The sequence below is a fragment of the Poecile atricapillus genome, chromosome Z, assembly GCF_030490865.1.
Source record: "Poecile atricapillus isolate bPoeAtr1 chromosome Z, bPoeAtr1.hap1, whole genome shotgun sequence".
Taxonomy (NCBI): domain Eukaryota; kingdom Metazoa; phylum Chordata; class Aves; order Passeriformes; family Paridae; genus Poecile; species Poecile atricapillus.
Genome location: NC_081289.1, coordinates 11,718,389 through 11,745,062, shown reverse-complemented (window position 1 = coordinate 11,745,062; position 26,674 = coordinate 11,718,389). Strand labels below are relative to the sequence as shown.

Below are 26,674 nucleotides of genomic sequence, written 5' to 3'. Positions count from 1 at the left end.
CTATACTGAACAAGCCAAGTGACTTCAGCCAATCCTTGTAAATTTTGTCCTCAACAGATTTCATCACCTTAGTCACTTTCTTTGGGATGCTCTCTAATAGCTCTATATCCTCCTCACACTGAGGTGCCCAGCACTGCACCAAGTGCATACCAGGGCAATGTGGAGCAGGACAATCACTTCCCTTGACTGGCCAGTAATCCTGTGATTGATGCACTCCAGGATGCAGTTGGCCCTTTTAGCTGCCTGGACAAACTGCTGACAATTTAACATCAACCCAGAGCCCCAGATCAATTCTTTGGTGCCAGGGCTCTGGGAGCCAGGGCAAGCTCACATGGGTATGAGCATGGAGAAAGAAAAGTTACCGTATAGAGGGTTGGTATTTTTTTGGAAAGAATCCTGGAGCACTCCACTCCCTTGTTAATGTATCAGAGAGACAGGGGTGGCATTTCTCGCTTTTTTCTATTTGCAGCATTAGGAGTAGTGCATCTCTGGGTACTTGTGCCATGTTCTAAAACATATGGCAAATTGCTTGCCCATATGGGTTTGAAGAGCAGTGTGTGTTCGACAGTTTAAACCTCAGAACAATCAGAAGACAGGCTTCGCATTCCAAGCTGGAGAGCATGGCAATCATCTCACATTGTCTAGACTTTCCTCTCTCCGTCATTTTTACATATTTTGCAGTGATTACATTCATTTCCTCTGTCTTCCTTTCTGCCAAGATCTATCTGCAACCTAGATATCGGTTAAGATAATTTTTCATATTCATGGTATTAGTCACTGTGAGCATATTTGGAGTGAGCACTTCTGAAGCTCCCATCCATTTTTGTTATGGCAAATTAATCCCATTCTGGGAGGGTGATGGAAACTAGTGAGGTTTTTTTGATTTATCTGTGCAGATCTCATAAATGAAATAAAAACCCCATAAAGCCAGTGTTTTAAAATAATGATGAATCTCATTTTTCTTGGGAGATATATTATTAGACAGATATAATATAGAAAAATTCATTACTTCAGTTGTAAAAATGTATTAATTAGAGGACTATGTAACAACAGAAAATGAAGCCAAACTTACTACAGAGTAATTTTCATTAGAAATTAGTGGAAGTGCAGTTCTTGACTTGCTGGACTTAGGGGTTAATATTACACTTTACAATTTTCTGATGTTGATGGGATTTTAAGTTACTTTTGACAAATTTGAGTAGCATTGCCTATATTAGCAAGCTGTCTGTGAGAAGGTGAAGAAGGAGAGTGCTTAGATAATGGTGAAAGCTCCTAAAATGGGAAAGGGATGGAAGGTGGACTTTAATCAAAACCTTCCTCATGCTTCCTCAGCTAAAGAGAAGAGTATCTCACCTGAAAGCATTGATTAAGTTTTCTTTTCTTTTGCCTTGGGCTGAAGCTCAACATGTTGCTCTTAATCTTCGCTTTCCAGTGTGGGGACTAAGGAAAATTTGCCTTTAGGATTTTACTGCCTTAGGGTTTGGGCATCAACTTAGCAAGCAGGAGCTTGATGGCTGTTGGTGTTTGAGGAAGCAGTGAGCCACCATACAGGTGCCGTGGAGCTCACAGTTCAGCTGCACACACCCCTCTCCCCAGATTTGTCATGTGTTTAGCCATTTCCTCGAGCTGGAAATCTGGGAATTGATTTGGTTTTGCTCATGTAATTGATCTCTCTGTTGCTGAGCAGGTAGTTTTCTGTCTTTTTTCAGCCAGCATGAAATCCCAGCCTGGTGTGAGGCTTGGGAAGCTGCTGTAGTTTGGGGCTGCTTTGGGTCACCAGACCAAGCCAGCAGCCTGAGCACTGCATGCACACCCCCAGTTTCTGCAGGGTTTGTGCTGCTCTTCTCTGCATCCTTGGTGCTTCCCCTAAGCATGAGGCACTGCCGCAGTACCTGCTCTGCCCCGGCTGCATACAGAAATGTGTCTGCCTGCAGCTTGTTCCCACAGTTCTGTCATTTCATCAAAAGCAGGTGTGTGTACATATTGCACACCTACCCCTGGGTGACCCTGACCCTGGCAGAACTGCCCAGCAGCTGCCCCTTTACAACCACTTGTGCAGACCAGACCCTTAAAGCTCTGGCTGGCGATTAAGTGATGAAGAGTAGACAAAGTTTTATCTGCAGATCCCTGCCATCATTTGGACAGAATGTCTGTTCTTCATCCTCCTCTGCAGTGCCATGGTTTACCCAGCTCACCTCAGTGTCCCCCAGCCCTGGGCCCAGCTCAGCCTAATGCCCTCAGCCCAGCTGGGGTGCTGAGCTGCTCTGCTCCATCCTGCCTGCAGATGGGGACTGAAAACTGCATTTTGAAGGCACAGATGCTCTAAGTGCTGCAGCTCACTTCCAGATGGCAATAACTCTCCTACTGCAAGCCAGGCTCTGCCTCCTCCTGAGATCAGCATTTCATGAAGGGGGGATGCAGTGTTTAAAATGCAGCAGTCCCTCCCCTTGAGCTGCCTTCCCAGGTCCTCTGCTGAGACAGAAGGAACCTGAGGACCTGCGGTGGATGCAATCTATTAGTGCAGACTGCTGTAAGAAATGGGCTAAAATGTGTGGGCTGCATACAAATATGTACACACATACATGCATTTAATATGGCTTGGTTTACATATCAAACAGAAAATGCTGGAGAAGCAAAACCATGGGCAAAATGTCTTTAATGTTGCCTGTTCTGGGGCACAAAGCAGCAGGGAAGGGCTGCTTGGCAGGCCTGCCTTTGCTTCTCCAGGAAGGGGTGATTTGGACTGCAGATGATCCAGCTTGCAGTTGTTACACTGATAATCAGGGAAGGCTGCTGTGCATCATGCTTCTAAGCTGAGGTGGAGTGCTCTGGGTTTCCAGGCCAGCTCAGCTTTGCAGAGTACATAGGGGCAGAAGGGCACCACAGACCTGCAGACAGTTTCGCTTTGGATGAAAAAAATCTAAGTATTTGTTTTTGAGCACATGCTGGAATCCTCTATGGTACATAAGAATTACCCCTCGTTTTGGAGAGAGCCAACCAGGGGATTTGGCATCAGATCTCTGGCTTTCATGTTCCTCGTAAAAGGCTTGAAGAACTCAAGTAGTCTGGTACTCAGCTGGGGATATTTTCCCTGCACTGAAATAAACCGGGCATTGCAGCTCATTTCTCTTCTAGGTTTATGTGAAATCCTGTCCACCTTGAAATCAGAGGTTTATGTTTTATTCCAGTGAAGCCAAGCTTTCATTTTTATTTCACAGGGACTTTGGTTTGATTTATATGATTAAGAGTTTTAAGAATCTTATTTTTCTTGTAATAACTTTAAATAAACTTGACACCCCCCCCCTCCCCCCCCTGCCCCAGCCTTTTAGAAGCTTCCTAAGTGTGGAGGGACATACACACCCATAAATCATGTCTCTAAGATGAGGCTGTTTTTGTGACTGTGAGCAGTAATATTGATAAACAGAGAGAAAACCAAGACAGCCTTATGCTGCCTCACACCCCAGTAGGAAGATCCTAGAGAGCAAATGCTTGAACAAGAATATTCTCAGAAAGCCACAAACACTTTAAGTTTAGCAGCCTGATACAGTCTGGTTACAGCTGTAGCAGAGAGGGAAGCATGTCAAGGAGGTTAATGCCACTCTGAGTTGTCTTCTGTTTTCAATTTGCCCTTTTGTCTTCATCTCCCAGATTTTCAGACTGAAGGTTTATGAACTCTGCCTGCTCATACTTGCAGAATTTTGGCATGTAGGCAATAAAAAAACCAAAACAAAACAGATGCATGCAGGTCTGTTTTGGGTTGATGTTAAAGAAGACCACAGAACAAGTGACACTGGACCTTTGCCTCAACTCCCATGAAGAGCTGACTGCAGGACAGCAATGTTAAGATGCTGGTGCTGCAGCTGCCCTTCAGTTCCTTAGCAGGACAAAACCCTTACATTTATCCTTGGTTCTCTCAGGTTTATGAGTCTCGGCTTGACCCTGCAACCCATGTGCTTATGCTGCAAGGTCCCCAAGCTCTGGTGTCAGCTGTCCTTGTCCCAGGGGAAGGGCATTTCCTGAGAGCCCTGCTGGGACACAGGCTGCCACAACTCATCCCACCGTTGTGCTCATGAACATCCATCTTGTGACTTGCCCCAAAAACTCTTTGATCCCTTCCTATCTCCTTGGTCCCCCTGAGTTCCCATGATGGGCTTCAAAAGTTTTACAATGGCTTTTGTTAAATATTGAAACCTTTTGCAACACTTTCTTGTTTTACAGGTTCCTGAGAGACTGAATTTCCAAAGCATTTTTTGTTGAGCAGCACAAACTTTAAGTCCCAGCTGTCTCTCCAACTTGTAGTCTCACTCTACCAGCAGTTGCAGGCTTTGATCATCAAAATTTCTATTATGCAACTTGATTAAAGGTATTCAGATCTCAAGGTGAGAGCAGAGGGAGATTTACATTTGAAGTGATTTATTAACCTGCTGTAATTTAAGGTCATGCTAGTTTCAGAATATTGTTAGTCCTTAATTTCAGTCTCTCTTTGTGCTATCCAGTAATAGACAACTAACATTAGTTTAATTCAAAGGGTTTTTGCTTCCTTGGAGGAAATACTAGACTGAAACCAAAATGTTGTAGTCATTAAAAGGGATTAGGAAAAAAAGGTGCTTCTGAATTCCCATTCTCAAAATCCCTATGCTGCAAACACAACTGATTAATGTACCACCTAGGTAAGAAATAAAAAATTGCCACCAGTCCCCAAACTTGTATGGTACCTTTTATGTCACTTAGTAGCAAGGGAGTGTCAGTGTGAGCTGTGAATGGTACAAGTAGATTGTTACCATAGTCATTGCTTGGTAGTCTTCTTATTCTTATGATATGAAAAAACCTGGATGGGCTAAGTCTGGAATAGGCAAACATCTGATGACCGTAATACCCTACTCTTCTACCAGTGTCACTTTGTGGCTTAGGGGGATAACAGTTCTATTCACATTGTTACACAGCTGTGTTGCCCCACCCTTAAGGGAGAGGGAGCCCTCAAGATTTGTAAATGCTCATGATTGAAAGGAATCACAAAACTCAGAGTACACAAAACCATGAAGTTTTATTAGTAAATTACATATTTGGCATGGAAATTGGTAAATTAGTCCCTGACTTACTATATAAGCACATGACAGTGGGCTTTGGATAAAGAGGTAAAATGAAAAAGAAGAAAGAAAGGAAGAGATAAATGAAAGAGAGAAAGAAAAAAAGAGAGAATGAGAAAGAAAGAAAAAAAGGAAGGAAGCCCAGGCTTGGTGGGTGTACCTTTTTGCAGATAATTTTTCCTGCCCTGAAGACCATTTCTTCTCTTTCTGTGTGAATTAGTGATGATGCAGTCCATTCTTTCAGACCTTTTTGGATATGAGTCTGAGTGCTTTGGGGGTCTTGGGTGGTCTTGATCCTCCACTATGTTTCAGGTCCACTTCTCAGCTTCATTTCATGCTTGCACTGGACTGTGTTGTGCTTATCTCTAGCAGCCAGAAAAAGGATGTTTATCACAGAAAAGTACTGCCTCAGTATGTTCCCCTTCTCCAGACACATCTTGTTCTTTCCCAGAGCATGTTATTACCAACAATCATTGATTGGCTCCGCAGCTATCCAGCTATTGCTATTTGAGACATACACATTATCCCCTTATCTTCTGGGCTGCTATACCAGCCCCTAACCATTTTCCAGAAAGCCAAGAAAGTTAAAGAGTATTTTGGGATTCAGGCATGGCACAGACAGTGCTTACTAAACGCACTCACTTTATTGTGTTCATATAAGTCACCTTTTATTTCCTTGAGAATAGAATAATCATTTGATATACATAACTACAAGGTCATGATTACCATAAGAAAAACAACACACAATTCAGGTATCATGATAGAAAGCCAGAATGATCCTGGTACAAGAGAAAGTCAGGCCTGAATGTACCTACACTGGCTTTATTGGTGAAAATAAACCAACCTGAGCAGGGGTTGCTTGTGCCACTGTTGGGATGTGGTTTTGTGAACATGTGTGTCTGTCCATGCATGTGTAGCTCCTCTTTTCTGTGCCCTCTTTAGGCAGGGAAGCTCCATTTCATCTTCTGTTCTTCACCAATCCTATCACATGTGCAAAGAAGTAGATTTTCTTCTTTGCACATGTGATAGGATTGGTGATTTTTCTTTTCTTCTCTGCTTCTTTGCCCCCAGAGGAAGAAGTTAGTACCCAGGTATTGATTTTTTCCACATTCTGTGATGACCTGGTCAGATTTCTGAGAGACCCAGGCTTAGATTTTGAAAATATCTGATATTCTTTCAAAAGAGAAAAAAAAATACCAGGGGGACAATTTATGAGGGAAAAAACCACCAGAGCCAAAAATAAAATCATCTGGGAGGTCTGCAAGAAGGAAAGGTAAACAAGTGTGAGGAGCTAGTGTTGGGATGGTGGGCTGTGGGTCAGGGACAGATGTGCTGACAGGTTCCAGGCAGAGGCACCTGAAAGAAGGGACCTGTGATGAGCCCCCCAGGAACTGCACTCTGAGGGAAACTGTGTGCATGGTCTGTTAGACACACACATCTCTCTCTAACAACTCTACACCAAACCCTGAGCTGTGTTCTCCAGATGCTGAATGCACATCACAGTGAAAAGCAGTATCACCTCTTTGGAAGAGGACACAGGATCTGCCATGCAAATGTGAACTTTGGAAAGAGAGACTGTAAGTTATCAACATGACACCTTTGCAAACACATTAGTAATTACCTGCTAGTTAGATGCACTGTGAAAAATTCATTCTTATAAACCTGTGACACCCACAGTTACTCACTTTTGTGTTACTTTCTGAGCACTGCACATGTGTTCTGGGGCTGCAGCAGGCAGCGACTGCACAAGCAGTGCAGGCAGGACAATAACAGGCACTGGGAGTTTTGGTCTCAGCAGGACTCCCTGGGTAGGAAGGCTCCAGTTCTCAGAAGGGCCTGGTCACCTTCCTTGTTAGCGCTGGTAGCAATTCTCTAGGTTGTCCCACACTGGCAGAGCTACAGCTCAGCTTCCTCCTGGCTGTCTGTGGGGCTGAGCCTCTGCCCCAGCTGTGGGTGACTGAGTGGAGATGTTGCACACAAATAATATAACAAATAACTCTGGCTGAACCCTCAGTGTTTACCTGCTTAAATCCTTCATGCACACTGATCCTATAGATATGCTCTGGACATGCCTCAAATTAAAGACATCTGGGAATATTTCAGTAGGGATTTAACTATCCTGACTTCAGAAATGGAGATGCTGGCCATGACTTGGAGCTAGTGATCCTGCACACTTTTTCCAATCAGTGGAAATTATTAGATGCTTCTGCAGAGTAATTAATTCATTCCTAAAGATGTCAGATAAATAGTTTTCTAAAAGTGCCCATTGGTGTCCTTCATAAAAATCTTGGAATGAGGAATGGTAATGTAGATACCTAAACTTGGATGAGATTAATCTTGCTCTGTATTTGTATCCCACTATTCTCTGGAACAGGAACTGAACTTGGGACACTAAAATTCATCTTTCTAGCCATTGGGCTACTGGATATTCTCTGTCTCATTTGCTTGATATTGTATAAAAGTGCAGGGACTGATGACTTGCCTTTAATCCATAATGACCAGTTGTGCCTCAGAGCACTGCAGAAGCTATGGAGGAGGAAAGCTGGAGCAGAGACCATGTTTGCACACACACACACACACACACACACACACACACACACACACACACACACACACATATTGCTCTTAAAATCCTGATTTTCTCTAGCCAGTGACATGGTAAAAGGTAATGTCCTAGAAGTGGCTGCTTGAGCTGCAGTGGCAGAATGTGACAGTGGGAAACCCAAGGGCAGAGATCTTTCTCTGGCAGAGGAACTGCTGCAGATGCACAGCAATGATGCTCATGTCAAGAGCAGGGAAGATGGTGCTGGAGCAATTATTTTCTCTCTTTGTCCTTTGGTCCTGGTCTTGAAGAATCCACAACTGCCTTTTGTACCCCCTTGCTGCCTTTTTTGCACTGTCACCCTATGCAGGATATTCATACTATGTTTTAAGCTGTGCCTTAAACCAGGTTCTTCACAGCTCTTGGGAACACTGATTGGTGATTTGTGCTTTGTGTTTGTCACCTTGAGATCCTGGTGTCATCCTGCTCCTTAACAGATTATTTGGGATGTCTGTGCTTTCAGAGCTCCTTGCTATATGACATAGTCTTATCCATTGATTACCAGTATTCCCAGTATATATATATATACACATATATATACTATGTATATATATGTATATATATATGTATATATATACCAATTTCCCAGTATTGATTTAGGCTACATGTCCTTTGAGTTTTTGGCAGTGACACACTGCACATATGTCATGATAGAAGTAATAAGAAAACCTGAAAAAGTTTGTTTCAAAGGGGAAAATGAAATTCAAAGACATTGCATAATGAACTCACAGAGAAGGTTTAATCTTGAGGAGATGACTCCAGTTGATGTTAAGCTGACCAGACATGTTGTGGATACCAGTCTGGGGAGGATATTTCCTCTCTGCCAAAGACTCAAAGTTTGACTGTTTTCTTAATAATTAATTGATACTCTTATCCTAATTTTATAAGTTTATGTAGTTCTAGTTTTGTTTACTTTTTATGGGTTATATTGATGGCATTACTTAAGCTGTAGGTCAGTCTGTGTAACAGTGTTACTGTGATTTGAGTTCCTATGACTTGGTAGTTGCTCCTGTGTCCATTTTGTTTTGTGTTTTCATGCCCTGATTCTGTTAGGCACCATAAAGCATCTGGTAGCTCCCTAAGGTCACATACATGGTAATTGAAAATATTTTTAAAATGATTCAATATTAGCCAATGATAAGAATTCTGTGACTATGTATAATATTTATGATTTAGAGGATAAAATTGTTTTCTTTTAAAGTATTTTGTTTTTTATTATGCTGGTGAATGACCTTTCTGCTGAAAGACCTTAGTGAAAAATACGCTGCTTGCATTTTTTCCTAATGCTTTTTGCTAAAGTTCAGAAGATCAGCACTGGGTTGCAAAGTCTATTTTCTCTTGCCTATAAATAACTCTGTATACAGAGCAGAAGAGCTTTAGCAGGGCCCTGCCTGCGTGGCTGGCATACCCTGCATGCCAGGGGCACGGTCCCATGGGCAGAAAACCTGCAGTGTGCTGGAGTGGCCAGGAAGATCCCAGGTCTGAGCTGCCCTGTCCCAGCAGTGAGGCTGCCAGGAAGAGTCAGCCCAGTGGCAGAGCTGCCTGATTCTCTCTGCTCTGGACACGTGTCGGTGCAGGCGTGCGCTGCGTTCCAGGGCACTGAGCAAAGGCAGCAGCATCCCACTTGGGCTGACTTTATCTCCCTTTCCCCCAGGGCAGCTCAAACAACTGCTGTATCCTATAAAAGCTGGCTGTGGACAGCTTTTTGACATACAAAGGCAAGAAAAGGGAGTAAGAGATGTTATTAAGCGAAGGGGTCAATTCATACTTTGTATTTCACAATGCTACAACTGCCTTTTTGCTTTTTAATCTATTACTTCAATACAGTCTTTTATAAAGAAACATGTAATAGTTCCTTACTGTCCCTCAGGCTATGCTGGCTGAGGTTTCCTGTGCTTGGTAGCTTGATGTGAGAGTAATTGTTGCTGTTGTACAGTGACAGCTCATGCTACCCTGCTTTGACTCGTGAGGCCCATTTGTTCCACCTGAGCCTGTAATGTTTACATGGCCAGTCCTGGATCAGTGTTCCCCAATCACTTTTCTGTGTTGGCTGGGTCACCAGGAGGCAATCCAGACCTGGATGGGGAAAATCAGCATCTGATTCTGCAGAATAGTTTGCTTCAGGCCAGCCTCAGGCTGGTGGTGGCAGAGCTGCTGTACACATTGTTTACTGTGTCCTCCTGCTGTGAGGGAAATACCTGAAATGAATGGGGAAATTATGGGGAATTTGTCATTATCTTGGTCCATAATTTATTCCATTTGGGCTTCATCAGCTGCATATGCAATGGGGATTGCCAGGCCCTGCAGACCAGAGGAGGGATACCTGAGTGGGAAGGTCTAACAAAAAGTGGAGAGCTCTGGTGGCATCGCCTCCAGTGACCTTGTCACTCCCATTGCTGGGGTGCTCACTGCAGCTAATGAAGACCAAGGATGCTGGGGATTATAAGGGGGGCTGAAATACTAATAACTCCTATGTAATTTCCAAAATACTGTAACAATCATCTTTAGAAACACTAGCTATCAAATTTTCTGAATTTATTCCAAAGACATTGAGCCTGGGACACAGCTGCTAATCAAAGAACATAATGGACCTATAAAACTATGAGGTAGAGACCTACTTGTTAACCTCAGGGGACTGAAGGTATGGAGGGGATCAATTTGGGCTGCACTTGCAATTTATATGCCAGTGTGAAAAATGTTCCGTATAGAGAGCAGGATGAAAGATGAGAGCAGAGCATTGGGCAGAGGCTGCTTGAGACGTGTTCCCAGAGGGACTGAGGTTGCTGATCCTCCAGAGCTTCATGGCTGAGCCTGGAGCTGTGATCTTTCAGTTTTGTCAGACATGAAGCTTATTTTGTATTGAGATGTGAAGTCGGGGCAGAAGCACTGTTGGAGCTGCCCTCTTTCAGGAAGAGTGCCTCACTATAAATTAGTATGGCAATGGAATAAACAGCCAAGCTAAGGGCTTCTATACCCCAAACAGACCCTCAGAATAAACTGTGGTGGTTAGGGAAAGAGCTTTTGCCCTTGACATGAGGCTCGTTTGGAGGCTTGTGGTGCTGGGTGCTAGTTGTTGGGATGTCATAACACAGGACTTAGTGCCACTTGCTCAGGGATGCAGAACTCCCTGACTTCTGATGTTTGTGCAGCTCCAAAGCCAGAGCAGTGACCCTTTCTCAGCTGGATGTCACACAGGGGTGTTCTCAGTGCTCCTGGGTTCAGGGAGGCTGCTCTGGTGCTGAGGTGAGGTCAGATGGGAAGGTGCCTCCAAAAGGCTTTGTGACCTCCTACAGCTGCCATGGCATGGTGACTCTGGGACACATTTCCACCAGAAATCAACCTGAAAAGTTGGGCAGTACCAGGGATATTGAGACAGGAGTCATTCAGGAGGGGGCACATGCTGGCATTGATCTTTCCTGGAGCAATATAAAAGAGTAATCAATTAGTATTTTTTGTGATGTTCAAGGTTTGAGGAGTACTCTGAAATATTCTGTACTAACAGATCGCAGTGCTCCATGTTGCCTGCTGGGCATATTTTTAAAAACTTCTGAAATGAATGAAGTGCTAATGGGAATAGATGTTTCATAGATGGTGAGCTTTCTGGACTATGATGGGAAAGGTCTGATTTTCTTTCTGAATTAAATAGGTACTTAAATCTAGGTTTTTGTACTTGCTGGTTTAGAGACAGGATGAACAATTTTCTGGTTTATGGACTGCAGTTATTTAAGTACTTCAGCTAAAGCTCTTGGCATAGTTTTTAATCCCTTTGGGAAAGTACTAATACCAAAATTCTTTAATTCCACATATATGCATGAATAGAAGCTTCAGAGCCATGGGTAGCCCTGCTGCTTGGTGGTGGCAGGAGATTTTTGGACTGGTTGGGGTGCCTGTTATTGTTCATGACTTTTGAGCAAAGGGCAGTCCAGGAAGAAAATCTGCATTTTTTTTTAGTGTTAAGGTGTTTCAAGGTGTTAAGGTGCTTCAAGTGTTTCATGTGGCTTCAGTGACAGCAATGTCCCAGATTTACTGAGAGGGGAAAGATAGAATGATGCCAGTGCCTTGGTCTCACCCTGCAGTAGCAGTAGATTTGTGGTTCCTCAGAACCTTTCTTTCTGCTTACAGCTGCACTGGGTCTCTCATCACAGATAGACCCATGCACTGGATCTATCATCACAGGTCTGGACTTGGCTTTCATATTTTAGTTGCTCCTTCCCCTGCCTCCACATCTACAACACCTTCGGGTGGACAGCGGGTCCATTGGTGCTCTGCAGCACTCCTGGGGTGCAGAGATGAAGGGAAGTATCCCAGGGATTGAACTCTCCCCCTTCCTGTGTCACAGCGGTGCTGGTGCCCACCATGGCAGTGGCAGCCCTCTGCTGAGGCTGCTCAGTACGGCTGCAGCCTCTGGACAGCCCGAGGGATTCATCTGGGTGGGAGGAGCCCACTGACACCCCGGAGTGCTGCTGGAGGGCACTGGGACAGTGTGCTCTCCTCTTCCAAGCACCAGCCCAGACATTTTATGTAAATAAATTAATTCTCTTAAAAAGTGTAATCACTAAATAGTCTTTCTTGCTGTCCCCAAGATTTGCAGAGCTTTGTTGCAGCGTTTGTCATGTTTGATATTTCATCTTTTTCAGTTTTTAAGCTTGAAGAAGTTGAAAATAGAGCAGGTCAGCAGGTGGCTGCATCACAGAAAGTCTCATCATTCCTCTTTCTCCCAACACAATTTCTTGGTTATTTATTATTTTTCTCACTTTAAATGTCTTCACACTTACAGCATGATCTGTAGATGAACAGTAGCTTTCTGGATTAGTTTGCATTCCAATGTGTTTTGTTTTTTTTTCCTAAGAGGGGCAGCCATCCCATCAACTCAAATGTAGGTATTTGGGCAGTTCCTGAATGGGAATGGAAGATGGTGTTCCAGATCCCTGTGTGTGAGTGGGTCTTTGTGCACTGATGTTCCCCCAATTGTTCAAAGGATATAGATTTGTACCTTGTAAGCAAAACCCTCTTTATTGATTAATTGAACTGGCAGAGTGACTTACTGTCATAGAGGCACTAAAGACAGGAAGGGCACAACATAATTTTTAGATTGGCTATAATTCAGAGATATTGCTTATGTTACTGTGTCTTGACAAGACATTTAAAAAAAAAAATTGCTCTAAGCTGAGTTGCCAGCTATGGAGACAGATGTGTCATCACATCATTGCTGTTAGAAATACTGAGAAAAATATTCCAGAATCCTCTGGGCTGGACTAAGCATGTGTGCCTTGGCTCCAGGAGGGTGGTGGCTATGCAGAACCTATGGGTACTTGAGTGGTGGGGAGGGGCTGCTCTGAGTGTCCCTCTCCAAGGGAGAGGACAGTTCTGGGCACTGAGCAGGGGACCTGTGAGGGGCTTGGGACACTGGTGATGTATGAATCCTGGCTGAAACAGCTGTTTCTGTCCAGATAATGCACGGATTTCCCTTTGAGTGATGGCTAGTTAAAGTCACTCACTGTTTGGATGACAGCTGTGAAGGTAAAGGTGTTTGGTTCTGGGTGTCCACTTCTCCAGGCCCCTCCACTGACATATGGTGAAAGAGCCTTGGGGGTCCTGGAGTCTGATAGCTCTGGAGGGTGGGAAGCCTGCAGGACACAGCTGTGGCAATTCTCTCCCAGCCCCTCAGTAGCCAGAAGAGTAGGCAGCCTGCCAGGCTTGTGTGGCCTTTTAGCAGCAATTAGAGAAAATATCCTGGCTTCTAGGGGACAGAAGAGGGAAAGGGCTCTTTTGGAGACTTTTGTGAAGTCAGTCCCTAATGGGATCAGACATCCCTGGGCAAGTTCAAAGCCTTCTCTAGCTAGCTGGCTTCTCTAGCTCCATGGCAGTGTACCAAGAAACTTTTTCACTTCAAGGCACTCCCAAGCAATGAGAAACCTGGAGTGTGACATCCTCATTTGCTGAGGTGTGCTCTTCCCCTTTTGCCTCTGCAGTTCTGGCCCCAGGTTTCCGTGGCAGCAGTGATGTACAAAAAGAGCACAGTGGCTAAGACAGAAATTGCCTGCAGCTTTGCCTGTCCTTGCCTTTGTAAAATGAATTTGGAGACTTCCAGTAGAGATCATGGTATGTTGCATCCACAAACCCTGGCCTGAATGCTGAAATCATTATCAGTACAGACATTCAGCAAAGAAGATAAAACATTATTTGTACTTGCAAAAGTAGTTACTGGCTGCATGTAGACTTAGAATGTTTAAAAAGTAACCACTGGCGGTTTCTGGAAGACAAGAGAGGTGGTTTGGGCTTCAGTGCAAGTTGTTGGGTGTGTCCTTACATTTGTACGACCCCCAGGAGCGGGTTAATGACTTGGTGTGTGACTGGTCATGACAACTCTTAGAAGAGGTGTCTCATGCTGAGCTGCTGATACACATCAGAGGTTGAGAAATGCCAAATGGTGACAGAGGGCCAAAAGAACGAGGGAAAAAGAGGAAGAATAGTTCTGAGGAACAGAAGAAGAAAATGGGGAACGAAAGATTTGATTTACTGAATGGCACCAGCACTTATCTCAGAGGTAGGATTAAGAACCAGTGGGAAGCTGAGGAGGAAAAGGAGATTCAGAATAAGTCTGGTGGTGATAAGAGTACATGGGATGTAGAGAGGGCTAAGCATGAGATGTTTGTGTTTAGCAGAGATGGCACAAATCAGATGGCATCTCATCTTTGATGGAGATGAGAAGGTTTTGGTAATGGTGGCTGGCTGCACATTCAGATGAAAATTATCAGGGAAGAAATGGGTCCATATTTGAACTTGTGCATCAGTTCCTAGCAGGCAGCTGTCCACATTGGGGCTAAATTGTTGGCAGTCTAATCACTGAGACCATGGAATAAGTGGATATATGGGCTACAAATGCCCCTCCTGTTTAGGGGAGCACAGTGAAGTGAAACCAGTGCAACCTATGCTCTGTTGTAACTAAAGGAAGAGTGCTGTCTGTCCAGCAGCTTTCTGGAAGAAAAGATGACATCTTTGGTGAGATCTTGTGGGAGCTTTTAAATTTCCTGCCTTTTTTATTTAATTTGTTTGAAGGTCTGCTCTTCCAGGCTCTGCAGTTTGTGTGAACAGCCTAAGGCAGAGAAGTACCTGGAGAAGTAGTGAGCTCCAGAGCCCACATTTGCTTAAGAAAAGGGCTGCACCGAAATCTGTCTGTGGTGTTTTTTGTCAAAACTCCTGCCCAAAAGTGCATTGGTGATCACAGGCTGGCAGGTTTACTTACACTGTTCCACTGCAGTTTGGAGCAGAGAATCTGCATCAAAGAATTGATGTAGCATAGGTATGAAAAAGAGATATTAAAAGGTGTCATAATAACAACAGTGCAATGCAAATGTTGTACTACTATGTTTAAAAGACAAAAGACATGTTATCAACAAAAAGTTAGACTGGATGAAGCCATATGGCTTCAGCACACTTCCCTGTGGTACCACTGGGTCTGAACCAGGCACACACCCAGATTTCCAGCCATGAAAACAGTGGCTATTTAAGCAACATCAGTTTTTAAGATGCTTCATATTTTCTATGTGTTTATTGTAATGCAAAATTATTTTATTAGTTCAGCTGGTTGAAATTTTCTCTGGGGAATATTAACCTGAAAAAACAAGATTCTGCAGTTGTCTCAGGCTGTATGAAGGCAAATTATCATTTTTTGAAGAAAATTATATTTTAAGGATATAGGGAGTACTTATATTTAAAAATGTCATATTTGTGTGAAAAATATTGCTTGTTTTCCAGGTAGACATCTTACAGTGTCTAGAGTCTATAAACTGATGATTTATTTTCCCTAACTGGAGGTAAGGAACATTTAATGAGGGGTGGATTTGGTCCCAAAAGAAGCTGGCTGTTTACCAACATTTTTACACCATTATGATGTTTTTCAAGATTTTTTTTTTTCTGTAAAATAAATTGAAAATGTAATTATGCCCCCTTAACAGAGCTTGTCAACAAAACCTTTCTAGGGCTAGTTAGAGCTGCTCGATATCTGAGTTAAATATGGGTTATGCTCAGGTTAATTCTGTATATGTGGTGTGCTCTCAGAAGTTGTTTCTCACCACTGGCAATCTGGCCACCCTAGTCCTGTGTCTCCTGTGGTTGGAAGGGGAATAAGGATTTAGGCTTTTCCAACAGAAAGAGATTTTCCTGTGTCTGTGTCACCTCATAAACTTTAACTTGCCATTATAAAATTTGTTTGGTCATGTACATGTTTATTCATAAACTGGAGTAAGAAATTGAAATGGTTGATTCCATTTTTTATAAGGCAGTAGCTAATTAACTCTACTCATATGTAAGAAAATGATTGTTTCTCAGGGTAACACTGAGGCCTGTTACTCAAAATTAACACAAACTATATACAATTGAAAAAATGAAAGATTTTTGGATATATATTTTATTTGACAGTGGTTTAGAATATCATACAGTAAACAAGATTTCTGTAAAAGTTAATTTATCCATAGTGGTGCGTTTCATAAAAATAGTTGCTCACTTACAGCCTTTCTGTGACTATTAATACATGGAATTATATTTATAGAGATAGAGCTGTACAAGGTAAATTCACAGCTAACACTACACAGAAATATTATTTGGAATGGGGTTTAGATGATGTGCTGTCTTCACAGGTTATCGATTACAGCCGCATAAAGCAATTACTGCACAAGGAGTAGCTGTGAACTGTGCAAATTAGAGTTTATGCAAGCATAATCTCAACTGTTTTTCAGATTTCATTGTTTGCTTTCTTTATACATAAAAATAAGATACCGGGACGTGCATCTACACTACAGAAGCATTGTCCAAAATCAGATTCAATAAATTAATGGCAAATTATATTGGATTCTAGTTCAGGGGATAAAGATTTTTTTTTTTTTCCATTAAATAAGAGTTTTATAAACAGCTACATGGATTTGTGCTTTTTTAGAAATTATAAATGGATTTTTCTTTCTAAAAAAAAATGTCTGAAAGCTGCAAAATCCTTGACTTGAGGCTTTTCAAACAATTGGACAGGAAGAAACATGTCTATAAATTTCTCAGTCCAGTGCAATGTTTGAGACATACATTAATGTGCTAATTTCTTGGAACAAAGCCAATCTCAATCTAGTTTTTCAGCAGAGCATGTGAGGAACTAAGATTGCTAGTGAACAATAATTTTAAATACAAATTTTTGACAGTACTTAGCTTTATGATTTTTTTTTTTAATTACCAATGTATTATTGCCCAGGATTTTGTTTTAATTTTGACAGACGAATAAGCATATGCACATTTACACAGACACACACACACACATTTTGAAACAGGATTATGACTGGTTGACTGAACTCGGAGTTATTTCCTGTGAAGGCAGACTGGAATGTTTACCTGGCACTTAAGGCTTAAAATTCAAAACAGACAAGCAAGAAAGATAAAAACAAAAAGAAATAAAAAATGGAGATAGGGAAAAAAAAATGGTAAAATGGAAACCATTTTAAAGATGGAAAAATACTGAATTTACTGAATGAGGACACCAACAACTGTATTTCAGAAAGCAGTCTAATTATTGTTGACGTGTGCCTGAAAGGCACCTGCTCTGCCAAACTGAGGGGATGAGAGATGAGAGCGTCCTAAGTAAATGTGGATAGGTATGAAACATAGCACTGTTGATAAGTGATGCTATCATCTTCTGCAGGAAGGAAAGGCCTTTCCTTAAGGAAACTGCAGCTTTTTCTCTGTAGCACTCTTCCTTTCATTGCAAGGGCCTTGCAGATGCTTGGGGTTTGAGCCTGACCAATTGGTTTGTGTGCTACCTCGCAGGACTTGGGGAACCTGTAATAAATCACTTTTGATAATAATTTGCAAATACAACTCCACCTTAACTCCTTTCCAATGTACAGAAACATGGTTTGTTCACAAAAATGGCAGTAGAAATGGTATCACAGAAACTAATCCACTGGATTCCCCACTCCTCCCGTAGCGCCCAGTGAACTATGCTACAGGGTACCACGTGGACTATCCCAAAGCGTTAACAGTGGAGATGTGTCATGGGTGTACAGTTCCAAACGATGCTTTAAAGAAACCCTTTAACCCCTGTCTAGATATGTCGAGAACAATTTATTTACAACATTTTAGCTCCATGAAAAGATCCTCTCTCGGTTTCAGCTTGCTCCGTGCAGTTTTATTTAAGGCGATGTTCCAGTTTGTGATTGCTCTAACTTGTTCCAGTTTCTTGATATAAAGTTTGAATGAAATCCAAGTCCTTCATGCAGTGGGAAAAAAATGCTAAAGCTACACTGCACTATCCTTCTCTGATGTACTGTCCTTCATATTGTTTTGGTTTCTTCCATAGCTGCCAAAGTCCCTAAAATGGAACTGGGACTTTAGGGTCGATTTTAAATCTCTGTGTTGACTATATGCTTTTGAACTTATTAGATACTGTGCACATTGTCATGGAATTACACACTAATGTTTTCATTCCTCAATGCTTTGTGTATATGTGTGATAGTTAAAATAAATTAAAACAAACCAATGTGAGACAAAAACTAAGAAGAATGTTCTGCGTCAGTTTGAGACAGTTAGAGGGCAACAGTCCCTTGCTTATCTGCTCATGGCAGAAGTACCAGACTTCAGGACGCTCGGTAGCTTGTCTGAGCCAGGGATTTTCCACGGCCCTGGAGAGACCGTTGCCTTTCGAACTGCGGTGTTGGTGCTGCGAGTGCTAATGGAGTGGAGATGTCCCTTCCTGGGGAACTCGCTGGGTTTCCCATCAGGGTCCCTCTGGCTGTGGTCCATATCACTTCCAGGTGAGCCGCAGCGGTTGCTACTGTATGTCTTGGTAGCTCCTGTATCGATCTTGACATGGTCGGGTGCTGCAGCTGACCTCTTCTCACTGGTGTTTGTGGATCTGTGATCTTCTTTTTTGCTAAGAGATCCTCCTCTCTTGCTTTCTGGCTTCCTCAGCCTCCCAAACTGTTCATCACTGGTTCCAGCACACATGTGCTCTCTTGCGCCAGCCTCGATCATAACGCTGTGTCCCACCACTTTGCTTTCTGAGGTGGGCCTGCCACCATCAGTGGTCTTATTTTTGCCTTCTGTATATCCTTTCCAAGAAGCCTCTTCGTGCTTTGACCTGTCTACCTTTTTAGGACTTGCTGACCTTTCTCTTTGTTCTCCTAACCTTTTCTTTTTGTGACCGTTCACCGAAAGCTCCTTTGGTTTCCTTACATCGTGTTCCCTCTTGATATCCCATGTTGGCTCTGGGCTTATCTGGTGAGAAGGGTCAGAGGGTGGGGCTATGTGTGATGAAGATAATGGTGAGATTATGTCGTCGAGGGAAAGAGCTACTTCCGGCAGACCTGGGGAGGTGGCAGAGGGAGCACTCCAGGAGTTTGGTTCGTCTGTTTTAACAACAAAGAGAAGAGAGTTAAGGGCATTGCAGCACAGAGTGTATTGCATAAGCACATGTATTGGGAGCAACACTGATACCCGAACCATGTACCAGCCTTAGACCCCTCTGTTTCAGGTGAGGTGAAACTCCCTCAATTGTGGAAACCAGTATGGAGAAAACCAAAAATAGTTTCTCCACCAAAAAAAACAAAAACCAAAAAAAAATCCCAACAAAACAAAAACCAACAAAACAGGAGACACAAGAACCACAAAGCTGTTAACTGCAAATGCTAGAAACCCCAGTCTTTTTTTCATACAGGTTCTGCTTTCCTCTGCCTATGTTAAATTATTCTTAAAATAATAAAGGCACGTGCTCATGAAATCAAATAGCTTCTTTTGTAGCTGTATAATGGATTTCTTAGCTGGGCAATATCAGTGTTGTCTCTGAGGACAAATGAGAAGGACTTTCTGCCATCTATTAAACATGTCCCTACAAGCATATAATAATTGACAAGAATTTGTAGCTTAGATAAGGTCATCATTGAATTCTGTCTCATATTTTTTCTGAACAGATATAGTATTGCAGTGTTTATGGCCCCACAATTCTTACAGGGTACTTACACAGCTCTGCCTTTATATCACAGTGTCAGCTGCTGAGTCTCCTGGTTGTGCATTTTGAATTTCTCCTGGTTACTTAGCCTCAACACAATACGGTTGGATTGTGCAGATCCTGTTTAATTTAGCTAAATAAATGTCTCCTTTGCTGATTCACGATGATTTCCCTAATCCAAGCCAGAATATTCTGGGATGCCTTTCTCTTGCATATACATCCTCGTTTCTTTTGATTAACCTTCTGGCAGAAAACAAATTCATCGTGATTAATGACAGCATGGCTCCTATTCTTACCCGTCTACTTAGAGGTTAGAGAAATCACTGAACTTGGCTAATGTCATTCTCTATTTAGCTCCATTGCCTGGCTTTGAACAGTATGAGGAATAATCTGTCAGAGATGAAGGACTGTCTCAGGAATCCATGGAAACGAGGTAGAACTTGTGGCAAGAGCTGCATATTTTATGGGGGAGAAAATGTAACCTTCTAGCTAAAAAATGAGTGTGGACTTCTTCAGGTCAGGACTAATATCTCTCAGTGATATCAACTGCCCTTTAAAAAAGTAACATGCATTTTTCTCAGTGCTATGGCTGCTTTCAAATTATCATGGAGATACACATTGTCTTGAAAAATGCAGTAGATTCTACTGCCCAGCCTGGGATATGCAGCTTGCTTGACTAAGACAGCACTGTTAAGTTAATAGCTGTATTGAGTGATTGCTGCCTTGCAGATAAAAATAGGAGAGACAATAGTGAGGTGGGTGACGTAAAGGGAGGGAGCAGCACAGTTAGCTGAGGAGCTATTTATTTTCCCAGATGGTGTTTGTCATATGCTTTTGCATAATGAGCATATGTGTGGAGAGGATTAGCATTTGAGAGGGGTAGAAAGTACAAGTTCTGTGTAAGACAAATAAACATTGAGCTGGGAATCTAAATGGGCTGAGGGTCTCAACTGAATTTAAAAAAAAAAGAAATCACACTTTCTTACCCTCCAGTTAAGGGTGACTAATGTACCATCTGCTCCCAGCTTGGCACTCAAGCAAGAAAAAACAAGAGGAAGACTCGTGCATGTAGAGTGATCAGCTCCTAGGAGCTTGCCTACAAAAAGCATTGACTTTGATGGGCTTGTTCTTTACTTTTGTTCTGCACCACCAGCCTGGTACAGGACCACAGCGTGTGCCTGATGGGGGAAGCACAGACCCCACCCTGGCTCTTCTTCAATCTGAAATCCAGGGGGTCTCATTGTATTTAATACTTGAGCCAGGAACCGTGTACAGAGTCCAAATCAATAAAACTATCCTGGGACTCAGCATAAAGCTGCCTATGTGCACCAGCAAGGTACCTGAGCCAACTCTGAAGAAGCCACCTTGAGCTTTGGAGAATTAAGTTTATACTTTTCATGGCACTGTCACTCCTACCCAGGGTAGAGGTGGTGCCAAGCGTTGGACCAACGTATTTGTCTGAACTACAATCTTCTTTCCTAGTTGTCCATGAGATGTTTTTCACAGTTTTTCAGCGGCAGTGAAGAGAAGTGGGCCATTATCCAATCTTGTGTTAGGCTGTGAGAACTTCTGATTACAGAAATAGCCTGTTACTTTGGGTAGTATCAGCTGCACACCAGCAAAAACACCAAACAGCCGGGAGCAGCAAGATGCTCTTGGGTAACAAGACTGCTGCTGTGGAAAATGTACCACTATGCTCAAATCAGCTTTTTCTCCTCCAGGAGGACAAACCAGGGGACACCATTCAAAATCATGGTGGCAAACACCTCTTGTGGCTCCTCTGAGGCACAAAGGATAATATGGTACCAGTTATTTGTGGGATGCTCTGGAGAGGAGACCTAGGGGTTAGTGGCCTACTGCTTTATTTCCTGGAGATGACAGAATTTCTCCTACTTTCTTTTTTAGAGGGAATGAAAAACAACCAAATGTTGTAGTGAGGAATGGTGGTGGGTTAGAATATACTTCAACAAAAGTGAATCAGCCTATCTCTTACATATATTGATATATAAGTATAGGTGTCTATAAACTGGCACATGCCATATTATATGCATTACTGGATTTTATCTCTTCCCCAGAAAACCCTAAGTAAAAAACAACTTGATCAACTAAGGAAGAAAACATGTAGCCACAGCTTTTTAAGTTCGGCTGTGGGACAATCCCAGGTGGGTCACTGGCTGTACTGTGTTCAAAATACTTCCTGGGAAGACACCTACATATAGGTTGCATTTCCAGTGGTTATGGAACAATGTTGCCATGGAATAAAACTATCATTTATATTCTTTGGCAATATAACACTTGCAAGTAAGAAGAAAATTACTTTCTTTTAGGTTTAAGTACCATCAGTCTGTGACAGCCAAACCCAGCCTGAGCTGCTTTTCTTTTGAATGAAATGACATTATATAGAAAGTCGTCCTCAGTCTTGGTAGACATTAATGTCAATAAGCCATTGTTGCAATATGCCACTGGCTAGTGAGGACAATACTCATGTGAGGGTATTGTAGGAAACTTCCCTCTAATGTCTGAACATCATGGAAAAATATAAAAATTACTAGAGTACAGCAAAGTGCAGGAATGTAAGTAATTTGTTGCTCAGAAGAAAAACCTTTTAAAGAGCTGTGTTCAAGATGTAAGGGTTCATTTGGATTTGTTCAACCAGCACTAAAATGATTGCTTCTCCATAAAAAATATAAACAGGAGAAAAATGTAAAATTTTATCCTGCAGAGCAGTTAAACTAGTAATTTATTTTCATGATTATACTCAGTTTCTAGCTACATTTTTGAAAGAGTTATTAATATTTCTGAATATTATTTGTCTGTTGGTCTAAGGCTTTTTATAAAATCTTTAAGTTAATTGGGAACATAACCTACTTTTACTGTCTGTTATTCCAATGTATCTCAAAGCATTTTGTAAACATAATAAACCAGACAGAGCACTGATTTTACTTTTTTCTTCCTTCACCTCTGGGAGGAACTGAAAACAGTATTTGTTTAACAGAGCATGAACTACTAATGCCCAAACAACTTGCAAGCAGAAGAGAAGAATATTGCACTCAATTGCAACTGCTGGAGAGATTTAGGGACAGTATAGTTTTAAACTTGCTTCTGCCTTTGTGACCACTGATAACATCCTTACTGTGAGAGAAATTGCTTTTCAAAAGTACACCTCTCACTGAACACTAATAGATGCCTGCCTTCCTTCTTTGAAGGGTGAAAATCTCCCTTGACCTACTAATTTAGACAAGACAAATGAGCTGGGAGCATCACTATAATCTGTTATGGTGATGGCATTTCATTTGGTGTAATTTAGTAGGTGTTTACTGGGTGGCTTTTAGTTTCCACAAGCTACTGTGCCACAAGTTGGTGGCACTTCTCCATGGGATGTGTAAGAATGACTCACCTACGACTGGCTTCACTCACTTGCAGGCAAAGGAGTAAATTGCTAACTTAGTAAGAGCCACCACAGACACAGGATCTTGAGAGTGTGGGAGGACAAGTGGGAGATGAACACAGCCATTTTAGGGGAAGAGTGACATAGGGAAAACATCAGGAGCAGAAGTTTTCTGTTTAAAGGTTTTTTTATTTGATGTAGAGCTGCCACATACATGAATTGTTTGTTTTGGTCTGTCAGCTCTCACACATTCAATGGAGTGGAAATGAGGATACTACTCTCATGAGTCTATTTGATGCTGTCTTAACTGTTCTACCTGGATCCAGTGCTTTCTGATGGCTGAACCATGAGAAAAAGAACCCTGGCTTTAGTCCTAATGGAGAGGTGAGCTCTGCCCATGGACCTCTGATTTGTGGCTAGGTTCTCCCTTAGGATCAAAATATTTTAGGTAATTGTTTAGCAATTTAAGAAGGACGTGTGATTTTTCATCAGATATAATTATCCATAAAGTACTAATATTAATTTTTTTAATATTTAGTAGCAAGAGTAGAAATTACATCACATTTTATTACTTAAGTACAATAAAATCTCAAGGCCTTTTTAATTTTGAAATTATATTAATAATGTACAATATATTAAAGCTTTGAACACTTTCATTAGTCTGAATGAAGTGTTTTCTGAAATGTCTAAGCAGATGTTCTCATATATTCCCAGAATTATTTTCCTAGGGAATCAAAGAGGGTTTGATTGAATAAAAAATATGTGTTTTATTCTTCCCCCCATCTTTTTGTCTGAAATTATGTATTGCCAGGAGGTGGCAAGCAGTTCTTACAGATGCTGCTAATAACAAAAATGAGACAAACTGTCCCCTGGTGAGTATCCACTTATGTTGGCAGTGCTACACCCGGAATGCATTTGGGTCTTTCTCATTATAGCTTGACATGTCTTTGATGTTCCTGATTGCATTGGTCTCCTGAAGCTTTTCTTTAATGCTCTCTAAGGAGGGATATTTCAGAATATATAAAAAAATCTTTAATCTTTTATCCTGACACTTCCACAGTCCAAACACACAGCACCCTTTGTCTCCTGAAATAAATGATTCTCTGAAGATTTCATGGTTAGAAAAGCTCTTGGTACTTTCTGTTTAACTATCAGCCTTATGGAAATGTGACACAATCTTCCACCCTTTTCCTCAGCCTCTCCCAGGAAGTGAGTGGCAATGGGCTCTGCCCCCACCTTACATCCTGCCTGAACTTCTAGCTACAAACTGTAATTCCTGTTAATTATTCAATGTGCTATGCAAATGTTTTCTCACAAATTGCCCTTTTCTTGGCTTAAAATTACACTTTGCTTGTCTCCCCTTCCACTGAACTTATCCACATTCAGATCCCTGAATACCAGTAGCCCTGGAAGAAAACACCAATGGGTTTAGGTGCTTTCTGCTGTGATATGGTGTTTCCTTTGGTCAGTCACTGTGGGCACATCCAGGTGGGATAAACCTTCCATCAATACTACTGCTCTTATGCTTCACAAAGGGAAGATGGCAGCATGATATGGGTGCAAAATATTAATTCTATGTATAGGAATTAGATACATGCCATATTCATTTATAAAAATAAACCCAGGTTGTACTCGGTTATTTTAGTATATGAACTACTCCTTTCTCACACATGCAGCTGAGTACTTTGAAGTCTTGTTTCTGATATAATGAAAGCCTAATCTAATTATTTACTATCACAACGTAGCCATATTTATTATACCACTTGCCTGCTTGTACTCAACGATGTCATGGTGACTCTGAATGTTTAGATTACCTTATAAATATAACTTTAAATGTAGCTTTGCTCAAGAGTGGAATCTTTCTACTTTTTAGTAATTAGTTTTTTTGGCTCCACAAACTTTTTCCAAAGTTTGAGGATGGTTGCTCAGGGTAATCAGAGTTAGTTTACAAATCACAAAAGATTACAGGAAAACAAACATGCATCTGAGTCCTGACATCTTTCACTTCTATATTTTGTGCTTGGCATTTTCAAAAGAGCAGAATGATTCATTAAAAAGGACTGATATTTGGTGTATGAAACAATGCCAGACCTAGTTTTTCTGTCCCCAAAGTCAGTGTGCATTTTTGGTTTTGTCACTGGCCTAATACTAGAAAAGGTGGCCACTATTCCTATTACATGGAGCTATTGGTGGCGTGGCTTCTGCAGATGTTCACAAGAATGAAGAGGTATGAATGTAAGTGTAGTGTAAGTGATGAATACTTCTATTTCCTCTGTAAACTCAAAATGTTTAATTTTATATCCAAAAAATTCAGCCACTGACCTATTCCAACACTGGGAAGCACAACTCTACATCCTGCTTGGCTCAGGTCTTAGTGCCACTGATACTCAGATGCCCTACTTCTTTTCATGTTCCTGGTCATTACTGATGATCAACTGTTTAGTTCCTTTAGGCTCATTATATCCATCTTCCATTGTATACTTTACCTAGATATTAAATGGAAGATGCCCTAAATATTTTTGCAGCAGACACAGTGTTCATAAAGTTCTTGCAAGAGCCATTTAATGAGACTTTGAATGATCTTATCTCAGGTAAAATTCACTTTCATCACCTTTTCTGTTCTCTGCTTAGAGGTTTGTTAGAGAAGTGCTTTCATGTTCAGAGATCTAATTTTAGAATTATTGCAACACTGCAGAAAGAGCAGATTGTTAGTTATGCTTGGAAGACCAAATCTACAGAAGCTCAGGAGATGATCTTACTTGGTGATGGAGCTAAGGGAACAGAGAAAAAGGGAAAATTTAAACTTTGGTAAGGGAGGGCAAAACTTTATACTGCAAGGAAAAGAAGTTTAAAAATTCTTTAGAAAAATGGTGAATGCTTTCTTGAAAAAAGAAAGCCACACACATTGATTTGTGTTTGCTTTAATCTGTAGCAAGCGCTATGGATAAAAGCACTTTTCACTTTTCTATGTAATGTAGTCTTTAAGTATGGCTAAAAAAGAAACATGGGAAGCAACTGATCTGACTTGGAGGGTTCCTATTATTATTCTGCACTGGTTTTGGTCCTACATTATTATAACCAGGGCATCATCAGTAAATCCCTTTCCCTGAGTTGGTTCTTTAATTATGGCACTGTTTCACCAGTATTTTACTGTCCTTACCACTTGAGATAATAATTTAATTGCCTTGCAGAGTCACAGGGAGAGGTGTCTCAGAAGATCTCTGGAAATAGATGTCTGCTCTTCTGTTGAACATGTACACAACCAATGCTGGGGAGTTCCTTACAGGAAACCCTTTGGAGGCTGTGGATCAAAGCTGAGTGGATGAGCACAGAGATCTACACCCATCACCCCATATCGGGTCATTTTTAGAAAACACAGGCTACTGCAAGTAAGTGCCCTGACACCTTTCAGACTGACACAGGAGATAACTAATGAATTCAGAAACACTCCGACTTTCTGCCGTGGAGAGCAGGTGGCCTGGATTGTCTGGGATGATCCTGGGGTGCTGCTTTAGCCCTTTCTTGGTTACTCTGCCATTGTTCACCCCTTAAATATAAATTGCATCCATAAACAATTCACTGTGATTTTGTAATAGTGCCTAAGCTCTGCATCA

At 41.7% G+C, this 26,674-nt stretch overlaps 1 protein-coding gene across 2 annotated transcripts in view; it reads right to left on the bottom strand.

Annotated features, from left to right (window-relative positions):
* Positions 1-16,027: 16,027 nt before the first annotated feature.
* Positions 16,028-26,674, bottom strand: part of LOC131572977 (membrane-associated guanylate kinase, WW and PDZ domain-containing protein 2) — a 706,094-nt gene continuing 695,447 nt past the window's right edge. For both annotated transcript variants that reach the window (XM_058826448.1, XM_058826449.1), the window contains one exon: positions 16,028-19,073. In XM_058826448.1, coding sequence (XP_058682431.1) covers positions 18,274-19,073 — 800 coding nt within the window. In that variant the 3' untranslated portion in view covers positions 16,028-18,273. The remainder of the gene's footprint in view (positions 19,074-26,674) is intronic.